This window comes from Eleutherodactylus coqui, chromosome 6, assembly GCF_035609145.1.
Source record: "Eleutherodactylus coqui strain aEleCoq1 chromosome 6, aEleCoq1.hap1, whole genome shotgun sequence".
Taxonomy (NCBI): Eukaryota; Metazoa; Chordata; class Amphibia; order Anura; family Eleutherodactylidae; genus Eleutherodactylus; species Eleutherodactylus coqui.
The window spans coordinates 313,124-338,637 of NC_089842.1; the positions used below are offsets into that span (position 1 = coordinate 313,124).

The 25,514-nt window shown below is 45.9% G+C and overlaps 1 protein-coding gene across 6 annotated transcripts in view; it reads left to right on the forward strand.

The window, feature by feature from the left end:
* The window catches only part of CEP164 (centrosomal protein 164), a 218,879-nt gene that overhangs the window by 58,355 nt on the left and 135,010 nt on the right, over positions 1-25,514 (forward strand). For 3 of the 6 annotated variants that reach the window (XM_066606019.1, XM_066606020.1, XM_066606022.1), the window contains 3 exons: positions 1,070-1,309; positions 15,392-15,457; positions 15,756-15,833. In XM_066606019.1, the coding sequence (XP_066462116.1) occupies positions 1,070-1,309; positions 15,392-15,457; positions 15,756-15,833 (384 nt within the window). The remainder of the gene's footprint in view (positions 1-1,069; positions 1,310-15,391; positions 15,458-15,755; positions 15,834-25,514) is intronic. The other 3 variants (XM_066606023.1, XM_066606024.1, XM_066606021.1) reach the window with 2 other exon arrangements.

Genomic DNA, 25,514 nt, shown 5'->3' on the forward strand with positions numbered 1-25,514 from the left:
CCCTGAGAGTTGGGGAACACTGCTGTAGGGGAATTGTACAATCAAACCTATGATCGCTATGATAAGGCATTGCAATACTTATGTCCTGCAATGCCTTATCGCTTTGGCAATGCAGGACGCCTGTATCTGGCGTCCTGTTGTCATGGCAACCCGTCCGGCTCTCCGCGATTATATGGCGAGAGTCCTACCACATCAGAGGGAGCGTGCTTCCTCTGTGAACCCCTTACATGCTGCGATCTACATAGATTACAGCAGGGAAGGGGTTAACAGTGGGGGCCGCTGCTCCGATGCACCCCCACTGTTGCAGGGAGAGGTCGGCTACCAGTGAAAGCCAACTCCTGCTGCTGGATAACATGGGATCTCTTATGATCTTGCGATATCCCCAGGGCATAACTGTACGCCCTGTTGCGCTAATTTCCCCTCTGCCAGGACGTACAGTTACGCCCTGTGGTGGAAAGGGGTTAATAAAAGTTAGTTTTTAAATATATTCCTTTTTTTGGTGATTTGGTAATCTGGTTTTGAAGGAATTATACTGCCTGTGTGAGTTCTAGTTTTTTTCCCCATCCAGTTTCATCATTGTCCATCCACATAGGCAACAATGCTGGTTTTGGCTGTAGGACGGATGTGATCAGCCTATGAGAGAGTTTGCTTGCTTGTTGGATGATCTGCTGTGGCTCCATATGGCTTAGGATTGGGAAAAGCAAGCGTTCTTTGACCGATCATTGGGTTTTGTAAAAGCCCCTAACCGTCAGCGATCAACTGGGGGACTGAAGTGCTACTTGTTTGTGGAAGTAGCTGTGCACATTGACCTCTGACGTTTGACATTAGGATTTATGTGTCTTGTCTTTTTGGATGGAGAATGGGACATGACTTTGCACATCCTTGCAGCTTTGCACTTTTACTGTACTTATTAAGCCGCCTCTCTGGTTTCCCATCCCGCTTGATGATGCATGTCTGCCTTTGTTTTAGAGTTGTTTGCTTCTAGACTTAGTTCAGTCGAATTGTTGACCCCCTTCTTTGGACATTTGCTACCATTGTACACTGATGTTCCCACTAATACTCTTCCTAGAAGGAATTAAATGAGAGTCCGAGTGAGCATCCTTCTTCCCGTTCCACTGGTCAGTCGTCACCAAGAGTCCAAGACACCGGCATGTCCAAAGCACAGACTGAACAGCCTGGAGAGTCCGATATAGAGGTGGTGCACAGTACGTCTCCCGCAGAGAAGGAGGCTTCACTACTAAACTCCTTTCAGAGTGATGCTAAGGAAGAAAACTCTGCTGCCTCTTTAGCTGGGAATCCCATCCAGGATGTAAGAGAAGTCCTTCGCCGCTGCTTTATGAGTGCATGGCTGCTGTACTAGTTGTATTGGTGAAGAGTAAAGAACAATGTTGTTTGACAAGTCTTAGATGTTAAAGCATGTAAGTATTGTCTAATCAGATATGATAAGCAAGTGCTTGAAGAAGTGCAGATATTCCCCTAGATTTCACTGAAAAGTCTGAACATCTCATGAAATATAATCTCTTGAGCCAACTGAGAAAAGATCAGGGAGTCGAGGTGCCTTTACACGGGACGGCGATCAGCTGATTAATCTCTCAAAGAAGCCAATTCAAACTCTAGCTGTTGCGTGTAAACATGGCCTCCGGCAGGGTGACGAGTGGTTGTGAATTTCTTTTCAACTCACCAAAATAATAGTCCCTGGTTGATCAGAAGTCATCTGGTGGAAAGTCACCGTTCATATTTGAACGACTTGTGGAGGAATTGGCATGGAGGTCCAAACAACTAATGAATGACGCGTTCTCTGGGTGAAAGCAAACCAATGAATGTCATTCGTTTGCTTCAGCAACGTTTCTCATAGACTGCCTGAATGATAGTTGTTCCATGTAAAGGTACCTTTATACCTGCAGGAGATACAACCAGTTTAACCCCTTAAGGACCAGACACTTTAGGGATTTTACTCCTTTGGTGGTTTTACTGCTTTATTTTTTTTCTTCAACTGCCAAATTTATTTTTGCTCCTTTTTTTTCTGTGACACACATAGTAACCTATAGTAACATAGTATATTAGGCTGAAAAGAGACACTGTTCATCTAGTTCAGTATATTTCCACCCGCTTGTTGATCCAGAGGAAGGCAAAAAAACCCTGAAGAGGCAGAAACCAATTTAGCGCATTTAGCCAAAAAAATTCCTTTCCGACTCCATAATGGCCTTGCGCTTCACCACTATCACTAATACTGTAACCCCTATCCTGATTATCGCTGTTAGCTTTAGGACCTATTTCCAAAGCCCACCTCTAGTGCATTCTAGTCACATCAGCCCCTCTCTCCTTTCTTCACCCATGCACAGTTTACATGCACTCTTTACTTTCTTACTAAGCCTCAAACCCCCTAATGCTACTGACAAACCTAACAGTAGCCCTCAAAAATCTCCTAACCATCTGCTCACCCTCACTATCCTGCTGCTACTAGCATCTGGGCATATGTCTCCCAATCCTGGCCCACCTTCCACTGCTCCTAACTATTACCCTCCACCTACCTCACTTAAACACCCCTCAAGCCCAACTGCTAACCCACACATACCCTCCCCTGTCTCCTTTGCACTGTGGAACTGCCAGTCAGCATGCAACAAACTCCCCACCATTTACGACTATTTCACGGTTAAATATCTAAATCTGCTAGCTCTCACAGAGACGTGGATACAGCAGTCTGACACGGCCTTCCCTGCTGCACTGTCTTACAATGGCTTGCAGTTCTCCCATACCCCAAGAGCGGAAAACGAGCGTGGCGGAGGAGTAGGTGCTCTTCTCTCTTTGCAATGCACCTTCCAGTTCAAACCCCCCTCCCCCGTTACCCTTACTCACCTTCCTAATCGTTTGACGTACATACCCTACAAATTTTCCGACTGCTGTCCATACGAGTAGTAGTCATCTACCGCCCCCCAGGTGCTCCCCACCTGTTTTTGAAATTTTTCCCGTTACTGAAGTGAGACTTACTGGCCTGTAGTTACCAGGCTCACTTTTGGTCCCCTTTTTGTAAAATTGAACCACGTTGGCAATGCGCCAATCCAATGGTACAACGCCGGTCTTGATAGTGTCTAGAAATATTAGATATAGAATATTAGGTGTAGAAACATGTCGGAGTCTCTTGTTCCTCTACTTTCCTTCTGAATTTTTTCCTTGATTATTTCTTTCCACTTCTAACAGCAAGGTTCTCAAATGTATTAATTAGCTGTATATATTTACACTTCCCTTCCAAGGTCTGACATCCGATGCAGACCTCGGCAACTTTGGCTCACGCCTCAAACGCACTTCATCCAGCGGTGTTCTAAATGTGCTGAACAGCTGTTGGGGAAAGTCGCAAATGGCCACAGATTTTCTCCACCTCAAATTCATGCTCAGAACCTACAATCTCGCCCTCCACGGTGCCAAACAAATCTACTTCACCTCTCTCGTCTCCTCACTATCTCGCAACCCTAAATGACTCTTTTGACACTTTTCACTCCCTTTCAAGCCCTAAACTGACTACTCCGCCCTATTGATCCTCCTCGATTTCTCTGCAGTGTTTGACGCTGTTGACTACAAACTCCTCTTCAGTATGCTTTGCTCCATCAGACTAAAGGATACTGCTCTCTCCTGGTTTCCCTCCTACCTATCTGACCGCTCCTTCAGCATCTCCTTTGCTGGCTCTACCTCCCCTCCTCTTGCCCTTGCAGTTGGGGTCCCCCATGACTTGGTTTTCAGCCCCCCCCCCGTCCTCTTCCCCCTTGCTGTTGGGGTCCCCCAGGGCTTGGTCCTAGTCCCTCTCCTCTCCTCCTCCCCTTGCTGTTGGGGTTCCCCAAGACTCTAAAAATGCCCCTCTTCAGGGAGTTATACCACATCTCCTAAACCAAACCCCTCTGGACCCCCTCCCCGATAACATGCTCCCCTGTCGTGCTGACTGCAATCCCTGTCAGCTATAATCTACTGCCCCCTGCAGTCATTCCGATTCCGCCACTATACGGTCTGACCATTGTTTTTGTGCATAACATCCCTCACTCTCTACCTTGCCATACCGGGCACATCTCCAGCCCCTTTACCTTCTGTATCACCCCACTATTCGTAGTATGTAAGCTCGTTGGAGCAGGATCCTCACCCCTATTGTTTCCATCAGCTGATTACTACATGGAACCGGAGTCTTGTATCTGTTCCCCTGTCTTGTAAGAGTTGTAAAATATGTTGGCGCTATTTAAATAAAGATGATGATGATTTGATTATTCATAATAAGAATAGTCTGAATAATTCCTGGATGAACGTTTGAAAGTTCCTACCTGACTCCACGACCTGGATCAACAAGCCTGCTGGTTATTTAATGTCTATATCCTGTAATATGATGGCGCTCTAGAAAGACATCTAGTCCCTCTTACACTCCTCTATGGATCCTGCCATCACCTCATCCTCAGGCAGAGAGTTCCACAGTCACACTGCTCTTACAGTAAATAACTCCTTTCTGTGTTGGTGGTGAAACCTTCTTTCCTCTAGATGTAGAAGATGCTCTCTTGTTACCATCGCGGTCCTGAGTATAAATAGACTACTAATTATTAGGAAACGATTGCACCAGTGTTTCTGGTGGCGCAATGAGCCACCCAGCTGTGCCATATGGTACATCCCTTATAATTCTCTCACACAGCACATGACACACAGCTCTACTACATCCTGATTCACACACATACAGCTCTGCTACATGGTACATTCACTATGATCCCCACACATTACACAAACAGCTCTACTACATGCATCCTGACCTCAAACATTACACATATGGCTCTACTACATCCATCTTGATTCTCACGCATCACACACAGCTCTACTACATCCATCTTGATTCCCACACAGCTCTACTACATCCATCCTGATTCCCACACATTACGCACACAGCTCTACTACATGTATCCTGACCCCACACATTACACATACAACTCTATTACATCCATCGTGTTCCCCACACATCACACACACAGCACATGACACACACAACTCTACTACATCCTGATTCACACACATGCAGCTCTGCTATATAGTACATGCATTATAATCCCCACACATTACACACAAAGTTCCACTACATCCATCCTGACCCCCACACACAGTGCATGACGCATACAGCTCTGCTACATCCTGATTCACACACATACAGCTCTGTTACATGGTACATCCACTATGATCTCCACACATTACACATACAGCTCTACTACATCCATCTTGATTTACACACATCACACACACAGATCTGCTGCATCCTGATTCACACACACACACACACACACACACACACACACACACACACACACACACACACACACACACACACACACAGCTGTGATACATGGTACATCCATTATGATCCCCAGACATCACACACAGTTCTACTACATCCATCTTGATTCCCACACATTACACAGCATATTGCACACACATTTCTGCATATTAATTTAGTTGCCCTTCTTTGTAACCCTCAAGCACTGCAACATCTTTCCTGAGCGCCGAAGTCCAGAACTGTACACAGTATTTCATGTGGGGCCTGACAAGTGCCTTATATAGTGGGAGGATAATGTTCTCGTCCTTCGCCCCTATACCTCTTTTACTGCACCCCAAGACTTTATTGGCTTTTGCAGCAGCTGACTGGCATTGGTTGTTCCAGTTAAGTCTGCAGTCCACTAGTACCCCCAGGTCTTTTCCCTAGCAGTACCCCATTTAGTGTATATTGGTGACATCCGTTTCTCCTGTCCATGTGTAGAACCTTACATTTATCCACACTGAACTTCATTTGCCATTCCCCCCCCCCAAGCCCCCAGCTTATCTAGGCCCGTTTGCAGTCGTACATTGTCCTCCATTAATTATTTTGTATAATTTCGTATCATCTGCAAACACAAGGCTACTTTGTCTTTTTTCACTGACTTTGTTTTACGTTTTTTAGTATTAATGGGGGATTAAAAGCTAAAAAAACGATTTTTAAAAAGTTCTAGTTTATTTTTAAAATTTAGTATATTTACGCTAAAATAAAGTTCAGGGTTCCTCATTTTGTTTTGGACGTTTTGATCTATAATTTGTATGGCTTTTGGATTACAGGGTGAATATGGTGACAGTTTTGGTTGGCATCAGCGGTGGGTCGTTTAGCTTTTTTATGTATATATTTTTATTTTATTCTGTGATGTGTTTTTAAAAAAAATATATTTAACCTTTTTTTTTTACCATCTAGGTCCCTTATGACTTCATAAAAGACCTCCTGGGGGTCATTCACATTGTATTTTTTTTTTTTTATTGTATTCTTTCCCACTGTAGCTGGGGCATCCATAGGAGCCGCATCCATAGGAGCCCCAGTTACATGGGAAAACATGCCCCTGTAGTGACAATAGTTACTGGCAGAGCTGATCAGGGTCTATTAGGACCCTGAAGCTCTGTTGTACAGGGGGGTCACCCCATGGTCACGTGATTGCCGGGACGCATAGTGGAAGTAATACTTTTACTATTACTCTTTAGAACATAGTTCATTGTTGAGCGCTATGTACCCATGAATGAAGAAGGTGGAAGTGGTTAAAACCGCTTCTTCCTTCTCTTCTGGATCCTTAGCGGTGTCTGGCAGCCGAGCACCCGACCCTTTCCTACTTGATTGCCGGAGCAGTGTCTATGATCCCGCGCTGTACTTCTGCTATCAGCTGGGATTAAAGCCCAGGACCAAGCGCTGTATCATTACTGTACTTGGTCCTTGAGGGGTTAAGGTCACTCTTACACATGTTCACAAAAACGCTGCTCGAAATCGCTGTATTTTTACCACAATTTTGAGTGGCGTTTTTGAATGCATGTAACAGCATTCGACAGGGCTTTTTAACCTACCCCATCATTGTGATGGGTGATGAGGTGAGTTAAAAAGTGCTAAAACACGCGAAAATAAAATAGACAGTTCTTGACAATCGTGGCATTAGAAACTCCACGTCTGCAAGGCCCCATTGAAATCAATGAGTGTTGTACCGCAATTAGTCTGGCACTCCGGACGCCGCATTAATAATGGTAATAAGCGTCCAGTGTGAGAGCGGCCTAAGGGTGGCTGCCCTTGAAGATAACCCAATTTTGAATGGGAGTTGGCTTCTGGAACTCCCGTCAATCTACTGTCATTGTCAAGGGTGGCTATTTATGGCCATCTGTGTAGCCAAATGACAATGTATGTAATGCAGAGGTAGGTATCCTGGTGGTCAAATCTGAGTCGGAGACTTTCTGCGGGTCTTCCAGTGCAGATCCAACACCAAATCCTGCAAGAAATGGCATTAACGGTTGGAAAACCAGAAACCCAGGGGGACCCCCTTATTTAGTCAGTACTGTCGGGCACTCTTCATTTATGTCACAGGAAGGATGTGTTCCCAGCTGCCATTCTCATGATGGAACAGAAAAACAATGTGGAACGTAAGCGCGATACCCAGTACTCGGTAGGGTCTTAACCCCTTAGTGACGGCCCCATCCTATCTAAGTGGGCTTTAATCCTCAGAGGCATTAAAGCCCTGCAGTCTGTGGACATGACGGTTACATCCTGTCGGTTCCCGGAGGTAGCTGACGACATGGGGCTGTTAGGGGTGGCCCGGGGTTTTTTGTAATAGTGACACTGTAAAGAGGACGTGTCATGGTGTTATGTCATCCCTTTTTTTTAATTATTATTTTGCACTCAATTCTCTGTTTGCCCTGGCAGGTTCTTCTGCCCTTTCAATTTGTTGTAGTCAGGCTTGATTGGCACTGAGTAGTGGGGACCGCCCACCTGACATATTAATAGTACTGGTACCTTTTTTGAAAAAGCAGAAGGATGAATTTTGTGATGGTGAAGGTGAAGGTCCGTGTAAAAGAAATTTTGCATAGATTTCCAAGAAGATTTGCCTTTTGAGACTGTCGTAATCCAGGACCTGATTAAATGTACAAAATGCAACAAAGCAAGTAGGATTGGACCTTTTTTCAATTCTTGCTTTACCTGTATTGCGCAAGTCTGCTTCCCTGACTAACCATCACATGACCCAGCTCTCATGCAGTTTCCTCGCTTCCGCCGATATCCTGTCCTTTGCTGTGATTTTCCGTTCCTGTTCTGGCTTTTCACTTCTTGTTTGAATTTTAATAGGCTGGCAGTCAGGACTGGGAACTGGAGACTTTCTGGAGTATGTGCAGTCCCACCATCTGGACTTGCATGTCATAGGCTATCACTCGTGGCCGAGCATGATTGCCTTCCAAGTATGGGGGCTTTGCAGTAGGTCCGTAGGTGACTATAGAGACCTATTCTTGATCCGCAGGTTCTTTCGCAATGGGGACATCAGTTTCCAAGTAGAAGACTGTCCCGACAAGGGTTGGCTTGACGTGCTTTCCTCTTGATACGTTTCTCCCTTTTGCCCTCTATTGGTGCCTCTTCGAAATTCACAGTGTTTTTGGTAACGGCTGTCCCCCAAATTGAGCATTCGAGGGCCAGGGCTTCCCAGTTCTCCATGTCTATGCCACAGTTTTTAGCTTTAAGCCCATCTTTAGATCTGTTTTGTTGTCCACCAACATGCCGGTTTCCGTTCTTAATTTGAGAGTATACTAATTGCTTTGGGACATGGTAATCAGGCATTTGCACAACATGGCCGATCCAGCTAAGTTGATGGTGAAGGATCATCGCTTTATTGTTGGTGGTCTCTCCTTTTTCCAGAACGCTGACCGTTGTCCACCTGTCTTCCCAAGAGATTTGCTGGATTTTTTGAAGGCAATGCTGATGAAATTGTTCTAGAAGTTGATTGTGACGTTTGTAGATTGTGCACGTTTCGCAGGCATATAACAGGGTTGGAAGAACAATAGCTTTATAAAGAAGCATCCTGGTACCCCTATGAATGTCCTGATCCGCAAACACCCTCTGCTTAATTCAAGAAAATGCTGCACTCGCAGAGCTCAGACGGCGTTGTATTACAGCGTCGATGTTTAGCTCTTGTGGAGAGGTGGCTGCCAAGGTGATGGAGATGGTCAACCTTTTTCAGTGTTACACTATTAAGCTGTGTGGCAAGTTGGGGTTACTTGCCCGGGATCTCCTGCTTATTTTCCCCTGCCCAGGGGTGGCAGCACCGCAATGATGTCCAGAAACAGGGTAAAGTCCAGGTGCGGGTTCCTCCAGTGTTTATTTCAGCATAGGTATTCAGTTTACAAACAGTCCAGCATATCATAATGCAACATGCAACACCACACTGTTGTCCACCACAGTGCTCACAGCAACGCACACTGCTTCTTCCAGCGGACCTTCCAGGAAGGTGACTTCGCCCCGACAGGCGATGAGCGAGGGGCCGACTACCCCCTTTCTGCTCCGTGCTTCCAGGTCCCTCACAGACCAGCACCAGGTCTACATAGACCTCAGGCCCCACAGGCCTCAGTGGACCTAAGCTCCACAGACTTCAAGGACCCGGAGTTTGTGAGGGAGGGGAAATTTAAACTGTGTAGCCGCACCCTTGCAGGTGCAGGTTAACTAAATCAAACACAGTGACTGTGCTCAGAGGCCCTCTACAGGCTACTCTTGCTACTGCACTGTCACAGCTGTATTTGTGGCATTGCAGAAGGATTAGTTGGTGCCTGCTGATGGAGCACTTTGATTTTTTCCATGTTCAGTGAGCCGCAAGGCTTTTCGTATGTTTCTGGAAAGATGTTTAAAGTGTCTTGTAAATCCTCTTCTGAACGAGCACAGACTATGTTATCATCAGCATATTGGAGTTCTATAACAGACGTTGTTGCGACCTTCTGGCTTTTAGTCTGTTAAGGTTAAATAATTTGCCATCTGTCTGATTTAGATCATTTCCATGCCGGTGGGAAGCTTCCCATCAACAAAGTGTAGTATCATAGCTATAAAGATGGGGCAATAACACAACCCTGTTTGACTCATGACTCCACCTTAAATGGGTCACTTTGGGAGCCATTGCTGTCCAAGACCATTGCCATCATGCCATCATGGAGGAGCCGCAGGATGTTCACCAATTTATTAGGGCATCCGATTTTTTGGAGGATGGCCTAAAGAGCATTGCGATTCACTGTGTCGAAAGCCTTTTACGAGGTCAATGAAAGCCATGTACAGTGGTTGGTTTAGTTCCCTGCTTTTTTCTTGGAGCTGTGGTGCCGTGAAGATCATATCCCATGTTCCTCTGGAAGGCCGGAAGCCTTTCTGCGATTCCTGGAGGATGTCTTCTGAAATGGGTAGAAGACGGTTTGCAAGCATTCTTGCAAGGATTTTACCAGCGGAAGTTAGAAGGGAGAAACCTCGATAGTTTCCACAGTCTGTTCTTTCCCCCTTTTTGAAAAGAGTGATGATAGTGGCGTCCCTAAAGTCTGCCGGGATTCTCTGTCGCCCACACGTTCTCAATCAGCTGGTGGAGCTGTGTCAGCTCAGGTCCACCGTCTTTAAAGATTTCAGCAGGGTTGCCATCAGGTCCGCTGGCTTTGTCATTTTTTAATTGGCTGATGGCTCTGCTGACTTCCTTCAAGCTAGGCAGTGCTGCAAGCTCCTTCCTGAGAGCCTCCTCAGTCACATTACAGCTGCGGTTAAGGAGGTTATGTGCTCTTTCCAACGTAGTACAGTTGATTTTTTTGGTTCCATCTTTTGAAGTGTGTAGAGTGTGTATTTGTTGGGCCATAGATGACCTTTGTGGCTTTAACCCCTTAAGGACAGGGTCTATTTTGGGCTTAAGGACGCAATGATTTTTGGCGGATTTTCTTCTCCATTTATCAAGCCATAACTTTTTTATTTTTCCGTCGCCGCGGCCGTATAAGGGCTTGCTTTTTGCGTTGTGAACTGTAATTTTTATCGGTTCTATTTTTGGGTACATTTGACTACATTGTAAAACTTTTGTTATTATTTTTTTTTTTTATGATAGCAGGGAGATAAAACGCATCAATTCTGCCATAGATTTTTTTTTTTTTTTTTTAGTGTTAATCATGCAGCATAAATGGCACAATCCATTTTTTCTGCAGGCCGGTACGGTTACAACGATACCAAAATTCTTACATTTTTTTTAGGTTTTTCCACTTTTATGCAATAAAAACCCTTTTTTTGGAAAAAAAAATGTTTTCTAAATCTCTGCATTCAAAGTCCTGTAACTTTTTTTATTTTTCTATGTACGGAGCTCTGTGAGGGCTTATTTTTTGCAAGATGAGCTGTAGTATCTATTGGTACCATTGTGGCGTACATACGGCTTTTTTGATCACTTTTATTACGTTTTTAGGGAGGAAAAATGCTAAATATTAGCATTTTGCCTCAGTTTTTTAGTGTTTTTTTTTAATGCTTTTTTCTGTGCACAGTCAAAAGCATGTGCAACTTATTATATGTGTCGTTACGAACGCGACAATACCAAATATGTGGGATTTAAATTTTGTTTACTTTTTTATGCTAATATGGAAAAAAGCATTAAAAAAGGGTTGGTTTTTTTTTTTTTGTCTTGTTCATTTTTATTATCTTTTTGTACAGCACTGATGATCACTGTGATAAGGCTACGCCAGCATCTGGTGTCCTGTTGCCATGGCAACCAGCCGGGCTCTCTGCGATTATATCGCGAGATCCCAGTGATGTCACAGAGGCTCGTATCCGTGAGGGAAGATGAAATTACATACCCAAGGTCTCCGGATTAGTCCCCCGGTGGGATCTTTATCTGCGGACCTTACCTTGACTTCGGCGCATTCGCCAATCAGCATTATGGCGGACGCATGCGCAAAAGTCAAGGATTGCCCGGGAAATGAAAGGTAGCTGAGAGCCTGGAGGTGATCAATGGGGGCCGCAGAATGCAGTTCCAATGGATAATTGCAATCGCGTAAAAGTTTTTTAAAAAGTTGAAGTTTCATCTCCCCTCACCAGTGTGATCGGTGACAGGAGATGAAACTTCTTACCGGAGACCTCAGCATTTGAACCCCGATGTGATCATCCTCCATGGATCTTCCCGGTTTCTGCGCATGCGTCTGCCGGCAAAATAACGGATGCATGCGCAGCAGCCGGGGAGCCCAGGAAACTTTAAATCTCCTTGCTCCTGGCGACCAACTGTCAACGAGAGCCTGGAGCAGTGACCGGTGGCCTCGTTGAGCGGTCCCCGATCACATGATAAAAAGGTAGCGATTAGAGGTGAGCGAACGTACTCGGTTCGGGCGTTTTTGGACCCGAGCACTGCTTTTTCAGAGTAACTGACTGCTCGGACGAAAAGATGGGGGGGGGGGGGGGCGGAGGGCAGCGTGGTGGAGCGGGTGGTAGCAGTGGGGAACAGGGGGGAGCTCTCTCTCTACCCCCCCCCACTCCCCTCTGCAACCCCCGGCGCCCCCCGAATCTTTTTGTCTGAGTAGTCAGTTACTCGGGTCCAAAAACACCCGAACCGAGTACGTTGGCTCATCTCTAGTAGCGATCTACCATTAGATTGGTCTCATATGACCGGATAGAAACTGCAGATTCCGCATGCGTTTGATCAGCGGTACTATGCAGATCAGTCACATGCATTAGATTACACACTTCAGCTCACATTAGCAGGTTGGAATTACGTAATCCACGCGCCAAAAACAAATTTTTAGGGAGTCAATTTTTTTCCCACGCAAGTGAGCACTGGGCCCGGAATTTATTCAGTGGTGCCCTGAAATCCAGCGGGTGTCCCTCCATTATAGGCTGAGCCGTGTGTCCTGTAAGCAGATTAGGGCCACAATAGGGATGTTTCTGAACACGGGACAAACAGGGGAAAGACTTTCATTTTGGGGTGAAAGTCTTCATTCATATCTGTGCTGGACAAAAAAATCAGTTTTTAAAATGACATAATTGCCAAAAAATGAAAATCGTATTTCCTTCTGCTTTGCTCAGATTTATTCAAAAACGATGGGATCAAAATACGCAGGACACCCCTAAATGAATTTATCTAGTTTTCAAAATGGGGTCATTTGTGGGGGGCTCTACAAGTGGGCAATGGGGCCTAAAACACCTTCATGCAAAATGTCTGTTCTGAAAGCCGCCGGCTGCTCTTTTCAGTTTGGGCCCCGTTGTGCATACGGACATATTAGGGCCACAATGGGTATGTTTCTGAACACAGGACAAACAGGGGTACCCATTTTGGGGTGTCAATCCTCATTTTCATGTACATTATAGAAAACACTCCAGTCTTTAAAATGACGTATTTGCAAAAATATGAAATTTTATTTTTCTCCTCTAAATTGCATTAATTCCTGAAAAAAAACTGTGGGGTCAAAATCCTCCTGACCCTCTCAGTGAGTACAATAAGGGGTGTAGTTTATAAAATGGGGTCATTTGTGGGGTCTCTATCATTCTGATACCTAGGAGCTGCTGCAATCTTGGCTTGGTGCAGGAAAACAAAGTGTTCCTCAGAATGTTAAATTTGTACGTCTTCTAAATGATTAAAAAAAAAAACTACAGTTTTTCCAATGTGCGTCCAAAATAAAGCAAACAGATGGAAATATAGATCTTGTCAAAAGTTTGTACAGTATGTTTGCACATATTAGATATATTACAATTATACAAAAATATGAAAAAATGCCTTTTTTTTTTTTTTTTTACATTTTCCCAATTTTGGTGCTTTTTTTCCCTTTAGGATAGGTCATTAATAGTTGATCGGCTGGGGTCCGCCGCTGGAGACCCCGATCGAGGAGCTGTGCAAGCGCATGCTGTCAGCGCCGCAATAACAAAGTTCGAAGTGGAAGCCTCTGCGCCGACCTTCGTGTAGTGGCCAGCGTTTGTAAGTGCAGCCACAGTTCTCATTGAAATCAATGTACCAGGTTATCAATAAAAGCCGTGCCTGCAGTTACAAGCGCCGGCCACTATATGGGAGGTCGGCGCAGAGGCTTCTGCTCAGACCTCTGTTATTGCAGCACTGACAGCATGGGCTCGCACAGCTGCTCGGTCGGGGTCTCGAGTGGCGGACCCCAGCCGATTAACTATTGATTGACCTATCCTGGGATTGGTCATCAATAGTATTTCCATGGAAAACCTCTTTAAAGTCACCCAGGAGAATGATTTTGCCCTCCTTGGGTATCTCCAGTAGGATGGTGTCCAGCTGACAGTAACCTTTTTCCTTGATGTCTTCGTCAGCAGCTAATGTTGGGGTGTAGGCACTTATGGTAGTTGCCTTCTGGGTTTTGACAAGATTCATTTGGAGAGTTGAGTCGTTCGTTGATGCTGAAGGGTGCAGGTCGTTTTTAATTGCAAAGCCAACTCTTTGTATTCTTCGTTCTTGGCCCTTCCACAAGAAGGTGTAGCCTCCTGATTCTTCCTTCAGCTGTCCCTCTCCTGCTCGATCAATGTTAAAGCGCCTCAGCTCCCTTGCTACAATAGCAGTCCTGCTCTCGGGACGTTCATTGTCTATGTTGTCCAACAGTGTTTGAATGTTTCATGTTCCAAAGTTCACCTTTCTTTTTGACCGCAAGGTGGTGACCCGTTTGCATGCAGTAGTCCAGTCAGGTAAGAGAGAGGCAGACTATGTTTAGGGCACCTTTTGCCGCCCCCCCCCCCCCCCCCCCCCCCTACGTGGGGTGAGCAGAGTGGGTCCTAAATAGGGCTGCTCAGTTGTGGATACAGTTGCCGAACTACTCGGCTGCCTCGGTTCCTGAGATAGAATATACCGCCCATGTGCCAGTCTGTGACTAGGGGCTTCCAGATTCTACAGTCCTGCCCCCGTCGTCCCTCGCTGATCGCTATGGGACTTTTTCATTTCCTTGGAAGATGTGCGTGAGTTTGATGTATGTGTGGCGATCAGTGCACACCCGATCAGCACACAGGCTTCACAGAATGAGGTTCACATCCAGTGGCATGGTTAACCCGACGACTGGTGGCTTCTCATCTGTTGCAGCCCTCCTTCGCCTTCACAGCCGTTGTAATATGTACCTTGTTATTATCACTTCAGATTATGCTTGGTCTGCTTCCTCCCTTGTGGCCTTACCGCCCAGGGAGGCCCTTTTGGGGTCACATGACTCCGCCCATGGTTCAGTGGAACACATAAGTTCCCTGACCATGACAAAGTGACAATCCATTGAGGGGGATCTGGACTTACAACTGCATATGCTGCCCCTAAAAGTGCTGAAGCTGGAAATCAAGTGCGTAAATGTACTCTGCACGCGATGGAACCAGCCGTGCTCACGGGAACATGCTAAACACCGAAGGGAGGCACTGGCGCATGCTGCAGAACATGGAGAGCTGAATTAGACATTTTTAAAAAACTGATTGCAGACTTGGAAAATCCTTTTAAGTTTGTGGAGAGAATCCATAGGCACAGGTATATAATCGGTAACCTGTAAAGCAGTCCTAAATGTACGAGATAGACGTGTATCAATGCACAGAAACCTCTTGTCTGTTGACTAAATCTGACCCTTAGCATCTGGTCCAAAATCCACATTCTCCCTCTCATTGCAGGACTCTGAACCCAGTGAAGGGGCCAGGGATCTTGCCAAGTCAAGCCACGATGGACTGGGAACAATGGTGAGCTCCCACTTTAAGACTTTTACTGTATACTGTTGTTAATCATTTTTTGCGATGTATGATGACTATGTACAATACACTCTGGAGTTATCATTCTCACCATCCAGTATTCGGGTGTCGTCCATCTCCTCCGATCTGTCCTTATACATTAGAGGCAATCCTTTCATTTTTAATTGTGCAGTTTTTGAGTCTCGTGTCCAGCTATTCCACCGAGTGCTGTACATATCGAGAGGGGTGCTTATTACGAAGAGATCTGACAGTCACATTTACTCATCTGTCGTCCTGGTTTATTCTACAGGACTTTGGACTTGGTGTTCGATCACTTGAGAAGCTTCTTGACATCAGTGCACTGTCTCCTGGACCCTTAAGCCTAAAAGTAAGACTTCTGTATGTCACATGTTTAATGCAACTGGCAATGAATCCCGAGGACAGACAGAATGGAGTTAACTGTGCTGCTGTCTGCCCTAACCTCAGAAGAAAAGGAGGCACATCCAAGTCCTAACATCAATATGACCCGCCGGCAATAGTGCCCCCCCCCCCCCCCTCCCCTTACCGGAGCACTCTCTTCCTCATTAAAAGCAGGCAAGTACAAGGGCGGAAACTGCTGGAACCGTGGAGCCCCCTTTCTGGTGGTGAGGGTTAGTATTTCCTACACCCTACAACAAGGTAAGTATTTTATCCCTACCACTACAACCACCATTTTCCCCAGATATGTTAGGAAGGCGCAGGGTTATATCCTTGCCCCAGAGAGGTTCTAGGCCTTTGCCCCTCTCCTCACCTAGAACATCATGGGAGTATACCTGTCTGAAGGGGCACAGAGTCACCTGCTCAGCTTTGCTCCTGTCAGCAGCCACACAGGTATGCTTCTTCCTGTCGGGGAGGCTTCACTCCGGGTCTTGTAATTAGTAGCAGGCCTCCCTCAGCAGCTGCTTACGCAGCACAAAATCCTTGCGGTGACGGATCTGTGCCCGGGGGGTTCTTCTGTTCTTTTTTCACAAAAGACCATTAATTGCACACAGGAAGGTATAGAATAAGATAGCAGCTCTAAAAGAGGTGAGAGCTGGTTTACCCGCTACTACATGGGTACTTCTGGTCCCGGAGCCTCGGCCTCATGCTGGCCGTGCTGCAGGTGGTCTTTCTTTGCTGCCCCCTACCTCTCCACTCCTCTGCTGCCCTCACCATTTGGCGGCGGCCTGCGGCTAATCCTCCAAAATTGGGCCCCCAGCTTCAGGCCTACCCAGCCCACTCCTTATGGCGGCACTTTGTGGAAGGGAGTGTCGTCTTCATCCTCTCCACCAATCATGGTCCAGCACGCTTTCTTTCTTTTACTGCCTCCCATTTGCTCACCGCAATTTTCTTCTCAGCTAGGCCCACCCCACATCCATTCTCCATGTTCCTCAGTCTACACCTTCCACGTGGGCTTGCTGAGACCTGTAATGCCTCGACTGAGTTCAAGACGACCTAACAGTTAATCCAGTGGTCTACCACTTCCCCAAACCATCTCTAGACCTGGTAAGGTCTGCGTGGCGGCTTGCTCCCCTGCCATATTGCCCTAAAGTAGGCCTATACGGAAGTATTGTATTATATACTGTCTATGGCCTTTTTTAACACCGTGTCCATCTCCAGAGCAGAAGACTTTGGACAGGGGCCAGCATACTATATGTGCTCTCACTGCTACTCTAAATATACATGTGAGCAGTTTGAGCCTTTTTTTGTCCTAACTGCATTCCATCATGGCAGGTGGCTGTAGAACGGACTATTGGCACCCCTCCTGTTCAGCTGCCGCAGACCGCCAAACAAGAATAAGAACACACTCTGTCACAGGAGGTCTCAGACCTTACTAGTACATCTAACTCTATTCTAGACTGTCTGGACCCCATTCTACTAGTCAAACGTTTCTAAATGTGTCCTACAGAGATGACTCCTTCCCGGAGGGTTCGTCTTGTGGAAGACTACGGAAGAGACCCAGTCCTTCTCACTCAAGCCAATCATAGAGCTCTCCTGCATCACAATCATGTCCAGCCCTTTCTGGAACGTGCTCTGAATCTCCCTCCAGAGATAGTTCTCCTTCTGAGCGACGATTATCAGAGTCCCCTTGGTTTCTGATATGGACGAAGAACAGGTCTCTAAACTCTCCACTATGGTGGATAGCTTGATAGTCGCTGTGAAGAATAAACTTTAGGCATTGGATCAGACCCCTAATACTACAGCAGCAACTTTTTCCTTCAGATGCCCAAAACATTCTGCAAAGGCCTTCCCTCCTCATGCAGAGTTCGGCGATGTATTGACCAGGAAATGGAACTTTCCAGACAAAGAAACCTAAGTGTCTGGATCCTTTTCCAGAGGAGTTAGTGAATAAGTGGTCGTCTTCGCCAGCAGTGGATCCACCAGTGTCCCGTTTGGTGAAACACACCATCCTTCCTATGGCAGACGCTTTGTCTTTTAAAGATGCATGTGACAGAAAAGTAGGATCTTTAGCTAAGGCCTCCTTTAAGGCAGTGGGTGTGGTACTCAGGATGGTTTTTACCTCTACTTGGATCAACAGTGCCACTACTGAATGGCAGGCATTGTTCATCAGATAAGCCTCCTGGGGAAGCTTATCTGCCATGTTTCCCTTGATGCAGAAAAAAAAATATAGAAGCGCCTTGTGTGTGGAACTGTAAAATAAAGAGATGCACAGGATAATGCCAATGAGCTCCCCTGGAAGGAGGTGCATCCAAGAAGTAAATCTGTATAATGCCCGGCGGCAGCATGTCCTTATCTTGGTTCTGGGAGAAAGCTGTAGAATGACCCAGGAAACAGAACGACGCACCAAAGCCAGGAATTCAAAGTTTAAAACAATACTGCTTTTATTCTAGACAGCGTTTCTCGCTTGAACCAGCGGCTTCATCAGGCCAATATTCAACATAATAGTATTTTAAAATCCTCAATGTAGACCTAGCAGAGGGTGTTGGCTATAACAGTCCCCCAAAACAGGTGTACTTTAACTCTCATTCACATGAATGACATTCCGGACGAAGCTAAGGGGGAAACGTGTACGTCAGGGGGCAGGGATTTCCAGACCCTCGGTTACATGGTAACACTTCACTATGTTAGGACTGGCAAGGGCAGATGGACAGGGGATCCCTACGCCAGCCCTCTCTTGTGTCCCTACCTACTTGCCTCCCTGGGCGACAATTGGGTGACAGTCTCTGCTCTGCACTAGTGACAGGGACCCCAAAGAAGGAGGGACAGGGAGACCGCCAGGTGAGCACCGCGTAGCTGACTGGAAGTAACAAATGCGCAGACCAGAGAGTAGTCGAGAAGCAAGCAGGGTCAAACCGAAAGACACGTGCGGAGTACAGGAGGGCCAAAAAGAAGCAGAGTCAACTGAAAGGCCGAAGTTGAACACACAGACGTCTGGTCAATAATGCGGGTGTAGGCAGACAAGTCAAAACCAAAAACTGGCAATCAGAGGTTGGTCCAGCAAGGTGTATATATACCGGATTCCCTGCCTAGAGGGGCCGGGCGAAGTCACATGACGGCCGGAGGGAATCATAAAGCTGCCTCCCCCGGCGGCGCACTGGCCCGATCGCCACGCGGCTGACCAGAGAGGGGGAACCCCGGATAGAGCCGCCAGCCCTGGCCCCCCGCAGCAGCGGGACAAGTATCCCGCACCAACCAGATCGTCGGGTTTGAAAAAATTTCTTTCTCTGGTGTGAACAACGCAACTCTGTTTTTTTCTTTATCTTACCTCCTATCGTTCCTACTGAACGGTCTGGATACTTACCTAACCTTTCAAGAAACTAAGGTCTGTCCGCACTATCCATACTTTTTCAAAGCTCACTGGCTTCAAAATCAGCTGTCTATACTTTTCTATATAGGGTTGCTCACGCTTTTCCTACATACCATTCTCCTGTTCCACTATGGGACCTTAATCTAGTACTGCATGTGCTGCGCTCTCATCCCTTTTAACTGAGTAAAGTTCCAACTTACCTTTTTACCTGAAGGAGGCCTTCTTGGTAGCCGTCACATCTTTCTGCCGGGTTTCCAAGCTTGCAGCCTTGTCGGCCAAACCTTCGTTCACCATGTTTCATCAAACAAGGTGGTCCTACATCCTTTCCCTTTTGCTTTCCCTTACTCTTTTCCTCCTCATGAGGACATGATCCTGCTTTTATTTTGCCTCTCTGCAGTTCTTCCCAAAGAACGCACTTTTTACAAACTGGGTGCGAGACTTGCGGACCTTCCAAAGTGGTCATCTCTCGGAGGCAGTGGATGTCTATCAGGTCCTGATAGTTGGCTCCTGCTCACTGGACAGCATGTTTTGTTTGCCATCAAGGACTTTCTAATTATTTCATCGGCTACTTTGAACAAAAAACTAAAAATCTGAAGTGGAAGATTGACTCTTGATTCAACATTTTTATAAATGATCTGGAGGAGGGAATTAATGGGAAACTGATCAAATTCTGTGACAACATAAAACTAGGAGGGATAGCTAACACTAGGCAAGAGAGAGAGGGCTATTCAAAAAGATCTAGAAAAGCTTGAATAGTGGGCAGGGACTAACAGAATGGTATTTGACAAGGAGAAATGCAAAGTCCTACATCTGGGCAAGAACAATGAAGAAAGCAGAAGAAAGCACATACAGAATGGGAGGAATTGGGCTAAGCAGCAGCACATGTGAAAAAGACTTGGGTATACTAATGGATCATAGACTGAACTTGAGTCAACAATGTGATGCAGCAGCCAAAAAGGCAAACAGAATTCTGGGATGTATTAAGAGAAGCATAGAGTCTAGATCACGTGAGGTCATTATCCCCCTCTACTCTTCCTTAGTCAGACCTCATCTGGAATACTGGGTCCAGTTCTGGGCACCCCACTTTAAAAAAGACATAGACAAACTGGAGCAAGTTCAAAGAAGAGTTACCAAGATGGTAAGCAGTCTGCAAATCATGTCCTATGAGGAACAGTTAAAGGATCTGGGAATGTTTAGCAGAAGAGAAGGCTGAGAGGAGACTTAATAGCTGTCTACAAATATCTGAAGGGCTGTCACAGTGCAGAGCGATCAGCCCTATTCTCATCTGTACAAGGAAAGACTAGAAGCAATGGGATGAAACTGAAAGGGAGGAGAGACACATTAGATATTAGACAGTGAGGTGATCAATGAGTGGAACAGGTTGCCACGGGAGGTGGGGAGTTCTTCAATGGAGTACAGACATCTGTCTGGGATGATTTAGTGATCCTGCACTGGACCCGGTGACCCTGGAGGTCCCTTCCAACTCTACCATTCTATAAGATATGTGCCTTCATTTTTTATGCTCTTTTGTATCACACAAAGGTGCCAACGGTTGGCAACAAATTATCTGAATACACCTTTTTAGTTGTCTAAAATCACTAACATGTTGGGCAGTTTTAGATTCTGCAATGTCCACAAATGTTGTATTGATTTGAACTTTTATTTTTAGGTTCTAGCTTGTAAAATGGTGGCTTCTCTGCAAGAAGCAGCTAATGTGATGGGTCTGCAATCATATCAAAACCCCTTCATCCTTGTAATAAATGCCTGCAGCCAACAGGTGGCGCCGTATACTCTTTACATTCTGCGTCTACGGCTTTTGTTCCAGGGCTCAGCTGGATGACGGCTCCAACAGATCTAGCCACCCGTGTATATAGAATTACTGACCTGTGATATCCAAGCTCGGGCAGGTATAGCACAAGGGGCACACTGCTTATTAAAGGACTGGAATAATTCTATTAGTTGAGTAAAATGAGCCAAGCTATTTATTAGAGCTTACAGTAAGCTCCAGTGGTTTAGTGGATAATGGTATACTACGCTGCAGATTACATAGGAAGAAGAAAATGGAAGAAAATTGGATAAACTGACAAAGAAAAGAACTCGGGGGTATTAGTGGGCATGTAATAAGCTGGATGGAAGCAATCTGTGCCAGGAAGCTGTTGCCAAGGAAAATGAGGTGACGTGATTGCTGTGTTTAAGCGACGCTCACACAAGCATGCATGTGATTTGTAGATGCATTTGTATGGATTATTACTGGCAGAACTTTATCCAGCACCCCAGGCCCCCCATGTCGGAGTGTTTCGGACCCCCTTTCCTTAATAACGGCAATTAAATACTTCCTATGAAGTGATAGTGGTGCCTGACATCTTTGATAAATCTGGCATCAGTAGGGACCTGATGGGTATCTGATTATCAAATATTCTGGTTTATCGGATGAATATAGAAAACTATATAAGCTCTTCTCAATGTGTGCCGTATACGACTGTTGGCAAGCGCTTCCCACCCTGTACACACAGCCCGTAGTGAAAGCATCTGGAATCTACCACATGGCTCTCATTTAAACAATCAGATTCCCTTTTAGATGCTGCAATCCATAGCAACTGCGGCATCCAAGTAGTAAGGGACTCCTGATGACAGATCACGTCTCCGTGATGAAAATACGAAGTTCTGATGGGTTGCTATGGCTGACAAGGGCCTAACAATGGCGACCGGGGCTGCCATCTTAGTACACTTCTTTAAAGCTGACAGGCATCAATACCCTGCAGTACAGAAGTATATAGAGAGACTGAAAAAAAAAAGTTTTTAATAGACTTTAAAAGAAGGGAAAAAAAATCACAAAACCCATTTCTGCTTTATTATGAATAAAAAGGTATAAAGCCAAACCACATATAACTGTTATCGCCGCATTCCAACGACCTGAGCTATCACTTATCATGAACCTCATCAGGTTTTGGGACTATAAGCTGCCACCATAATGTTCAGAACCGCATTCATTGCACTCCAGAAATATGTTTGTATGTATTAGAAGAACGCTCATTAGCCCAGGGAGTTAGATTTATGATGTGGTGCTAAGTATGCAAACCAGCATGTTTTGAGTCATGTAGGACAAACCACTGCAGCGCCAAGTCACGCCAAACATTACATTATGCACGCCCTCTCCGCTTCAGCACAAGTCATGGTGAAATCCTGTGCATGCGCTGTGTGGTCCTGTGCCCCCGCTGGAAACTCTTTCACAATACAGGAAGATTTCTTTTATTTTGTTACCCTCAACTGTCACTGTGTTCTTCACATAAGAATCCTATAGTGGCAACCTGTTCCACTCATTGATCCCCTCCCTGTCTAATACGTGATCTGTGTCTCCTCCCTTTCAGTTATATCCCATTGCTTCTAGTCTTTCCTTGTACAGATGAGAATAGGGCTGATCCCTCTGCATTGTGACAGCCCTTCAGATATTTGTAGACCGCTATTAAGTCTCCTCTCAGCCTTCTCTTCTGCTAAACATTCCCAGATCCTTTACGCGTTCCTCATAGGACATGATTTGCAGACCGCTCACCATTTTGGTAACTCTTCTCTGAATTTGCTGCAGTGGCCCTCCTGTGACTCAAAACATCCCTATTTGCATACTTGGTACCACATTATTAATGTAAGTTATCGGGCTGCGCTTTCTTCTAATACATACGAGCCTGGGGTGCATTATATGTGCTTGTGAGCGCTACGGTCTTGGTTTATAGTCCAAAAACCTGATGACAGGTTCCCTTTAACAAAGACCATGAATGCTATGAAAATAAACTGTTGCTGTTTGTCCATCCCACTTCTCAAAAATGTAATAGAAAATCAATCAGAAGCTGTATGTGCCCCAAAATGTTACCAATAAAAAAACTCCAAAAAACAAATGCTATTATAGTACTAGTAGGGTGCACAGGTACACACGGCGCGGGACTCCCTGACCATCACCCACACCAATGTCCCTTCCTGGAGGTAGCCCCAACGGGAGGGATAAATAACTTCAAAAGGGATTTATGAAACAGCCTATGCACCCTCAAAGAACTCGGTAAATCCAACTCATAAGCTAGAGGATTAATGACTCGTGTTATGGCAAAGAGACCGATAAAATGCAGCGCAAGATTTGCCGAGGGGAGCTTCAATTTTCATTTCTTTATGGACAGATAGACCTTCTGACCGACCTCAAATGGCTCAGACGCAGTGGACCTTTTACAACTACGTAGTTGCATACGATTATTTATGGCAAATTCGGCCAAAAGTAAAAAAAACTACCCACCGACTGACCCTCTCGTCCACAAAAAGATGCAGGTATTGTACTAGGTCTTGATTTTTACGTTCTGTTTGGCCATTTGTGTGCGGATGAAACGCTGATGAGAGAGAGATGTTCCCAAGTTTTTACGGAAGGCCCTTGAAAATTGTGCCACGAATTGCACCCCCGATCCGAAACTATATTGACCGGTATTCCGTGCAATCTTATAATCTCTCTAATGAAAATCTTCACTAATTTAGTGGCAGACGGTAATTTCTTCAAAGCAACAAAATGAGCCATTTTCGAGAACCTGTCAACTACCAAAATGGTGGAACAACCTTGTGACAGAGGCAGGTCTGTGACAAAATCCATGGACACGTGCGACCATGGACTACCAGGTACTGACAGCGGCATTAGCGGTCCCTCAGGGCTCTTACGGCAACTCTTACCACGTGCACAAGCTGAACACCAATTTACAAACTCCTGGACCTCCTGTGCCATGCCGGGCCACCAGTAAAATCGGGAACATAGCTCAAGAGTCTCCTGGACCCCCGGATGCCCTGCAAAATGGAGGAATGAGACTCTTCCAGAACCAGCAACCGCAGAGCCATCGGTACAAATAACTTCCCTGCCGAAACCCCCTCCAGGGCTTCTTGTTGATATTCCTGCAGCTGAGCCAGAAGGTTTTCTGTCAGGGCTGCCACCATGACCCCAGGCGGGAGGATGCCTTCCAGAGAAGAGTCCTTAACCTCCAGAGTTCTGAAACTGCGGGAGAGGGCGTCAGCTTTCACATTTTTATCTTCCGGCCGGTACGTGACTATAAAATTGAATCTCGAGAAGAACCGCGCCCACCTGGCTTGCTGCGCATTAAGACGCTTAGCATTCTCAAGATACACTAAGTTCTTGTGATCACAGAAGACTGTCACCTGGTGTCGAGCCCTCTCCAGAAGATGACGCCATTCCTCAAATGCTCATTTTATTGCCAACAGTTCCCTGTTCCCAACATCGTAGTTGCGCTCGGCGCTACTGAATTTACGGGAAAAGAAAGCACACGGACTATACCCTGAACGGCCTCCCAATACCTGGGAGAGGACTGCCCCCACCCCAACCTCAGCAGCATCTACCTCCACGAAAAAGAACTTCTGTGGTCCGGCTGAGCAAGCATTGGCGTGGTGGAAAAAGCTCTCTTAAGTTGCTCAAACGCCTCTGAAGCTTCTGGAGACCACGACGTCACGTCCGCTTCTTTTTTTCGTGAGATCAGTCAGCGGTTGTGCAATCACTGAAAAATTTCTGATAAATTTTCTGTAAAAGTTGGCAAACCCAAGAAAGCTCTGAAGAGCCTTCAAATTATCTGGTTTACTCCATTGTGTGATTGCTGCAACCTTATCTGACTCCATGCACACATCAGTTGGAGTAACGAGTTACCCGAGGAATGACACGCGGTTGACTCCAAATGAGCACTTCTCCAATTTAACAGAAATTGGTACTCCCGTAGCCGCTCTAACACTAAATGGAGATGTCTGACATGCGTGTCCCAATCCGACGAGTACACCAAAATGTCGTCCAAATAGACAACCATAAAAAACCCTAGATAATCGTGGAAGACCGTGTTCATAAACCCCTGAAAGACCGCAGGGGCGTTGCATAACCCGAAGGGCATAACCAGACACTCAAGGTGCCCCAACAGGGTGTTGAATGCGGTCTTCCACTCTTCACCAGACTTAATACGTAAAAGATTTATAAGCCCCCCGAAGGTCAAGCTTAGCGAACTAGCGGGCTCCCACCACCTGAATCAACAGATCAGGGATCAGAGGGAGCGAGCACTGATTTTTTTAAATTTTTTTTTTATGGTGATCTTGTTTAAAGCCCGATAGGTCTTTGCGGCCTTGTGTCGACTATCTTCCTTTTCAACAAAAAATAGGCGTGCTCCAGCTGGTGACTTTGATGATCTAAGCTGTTCCTTGGCTAAAGCCTCTGAGATATAGGATTTAAGAGCCTCATGCTCCCGACCCGACAGATTAAATATGGCCCCC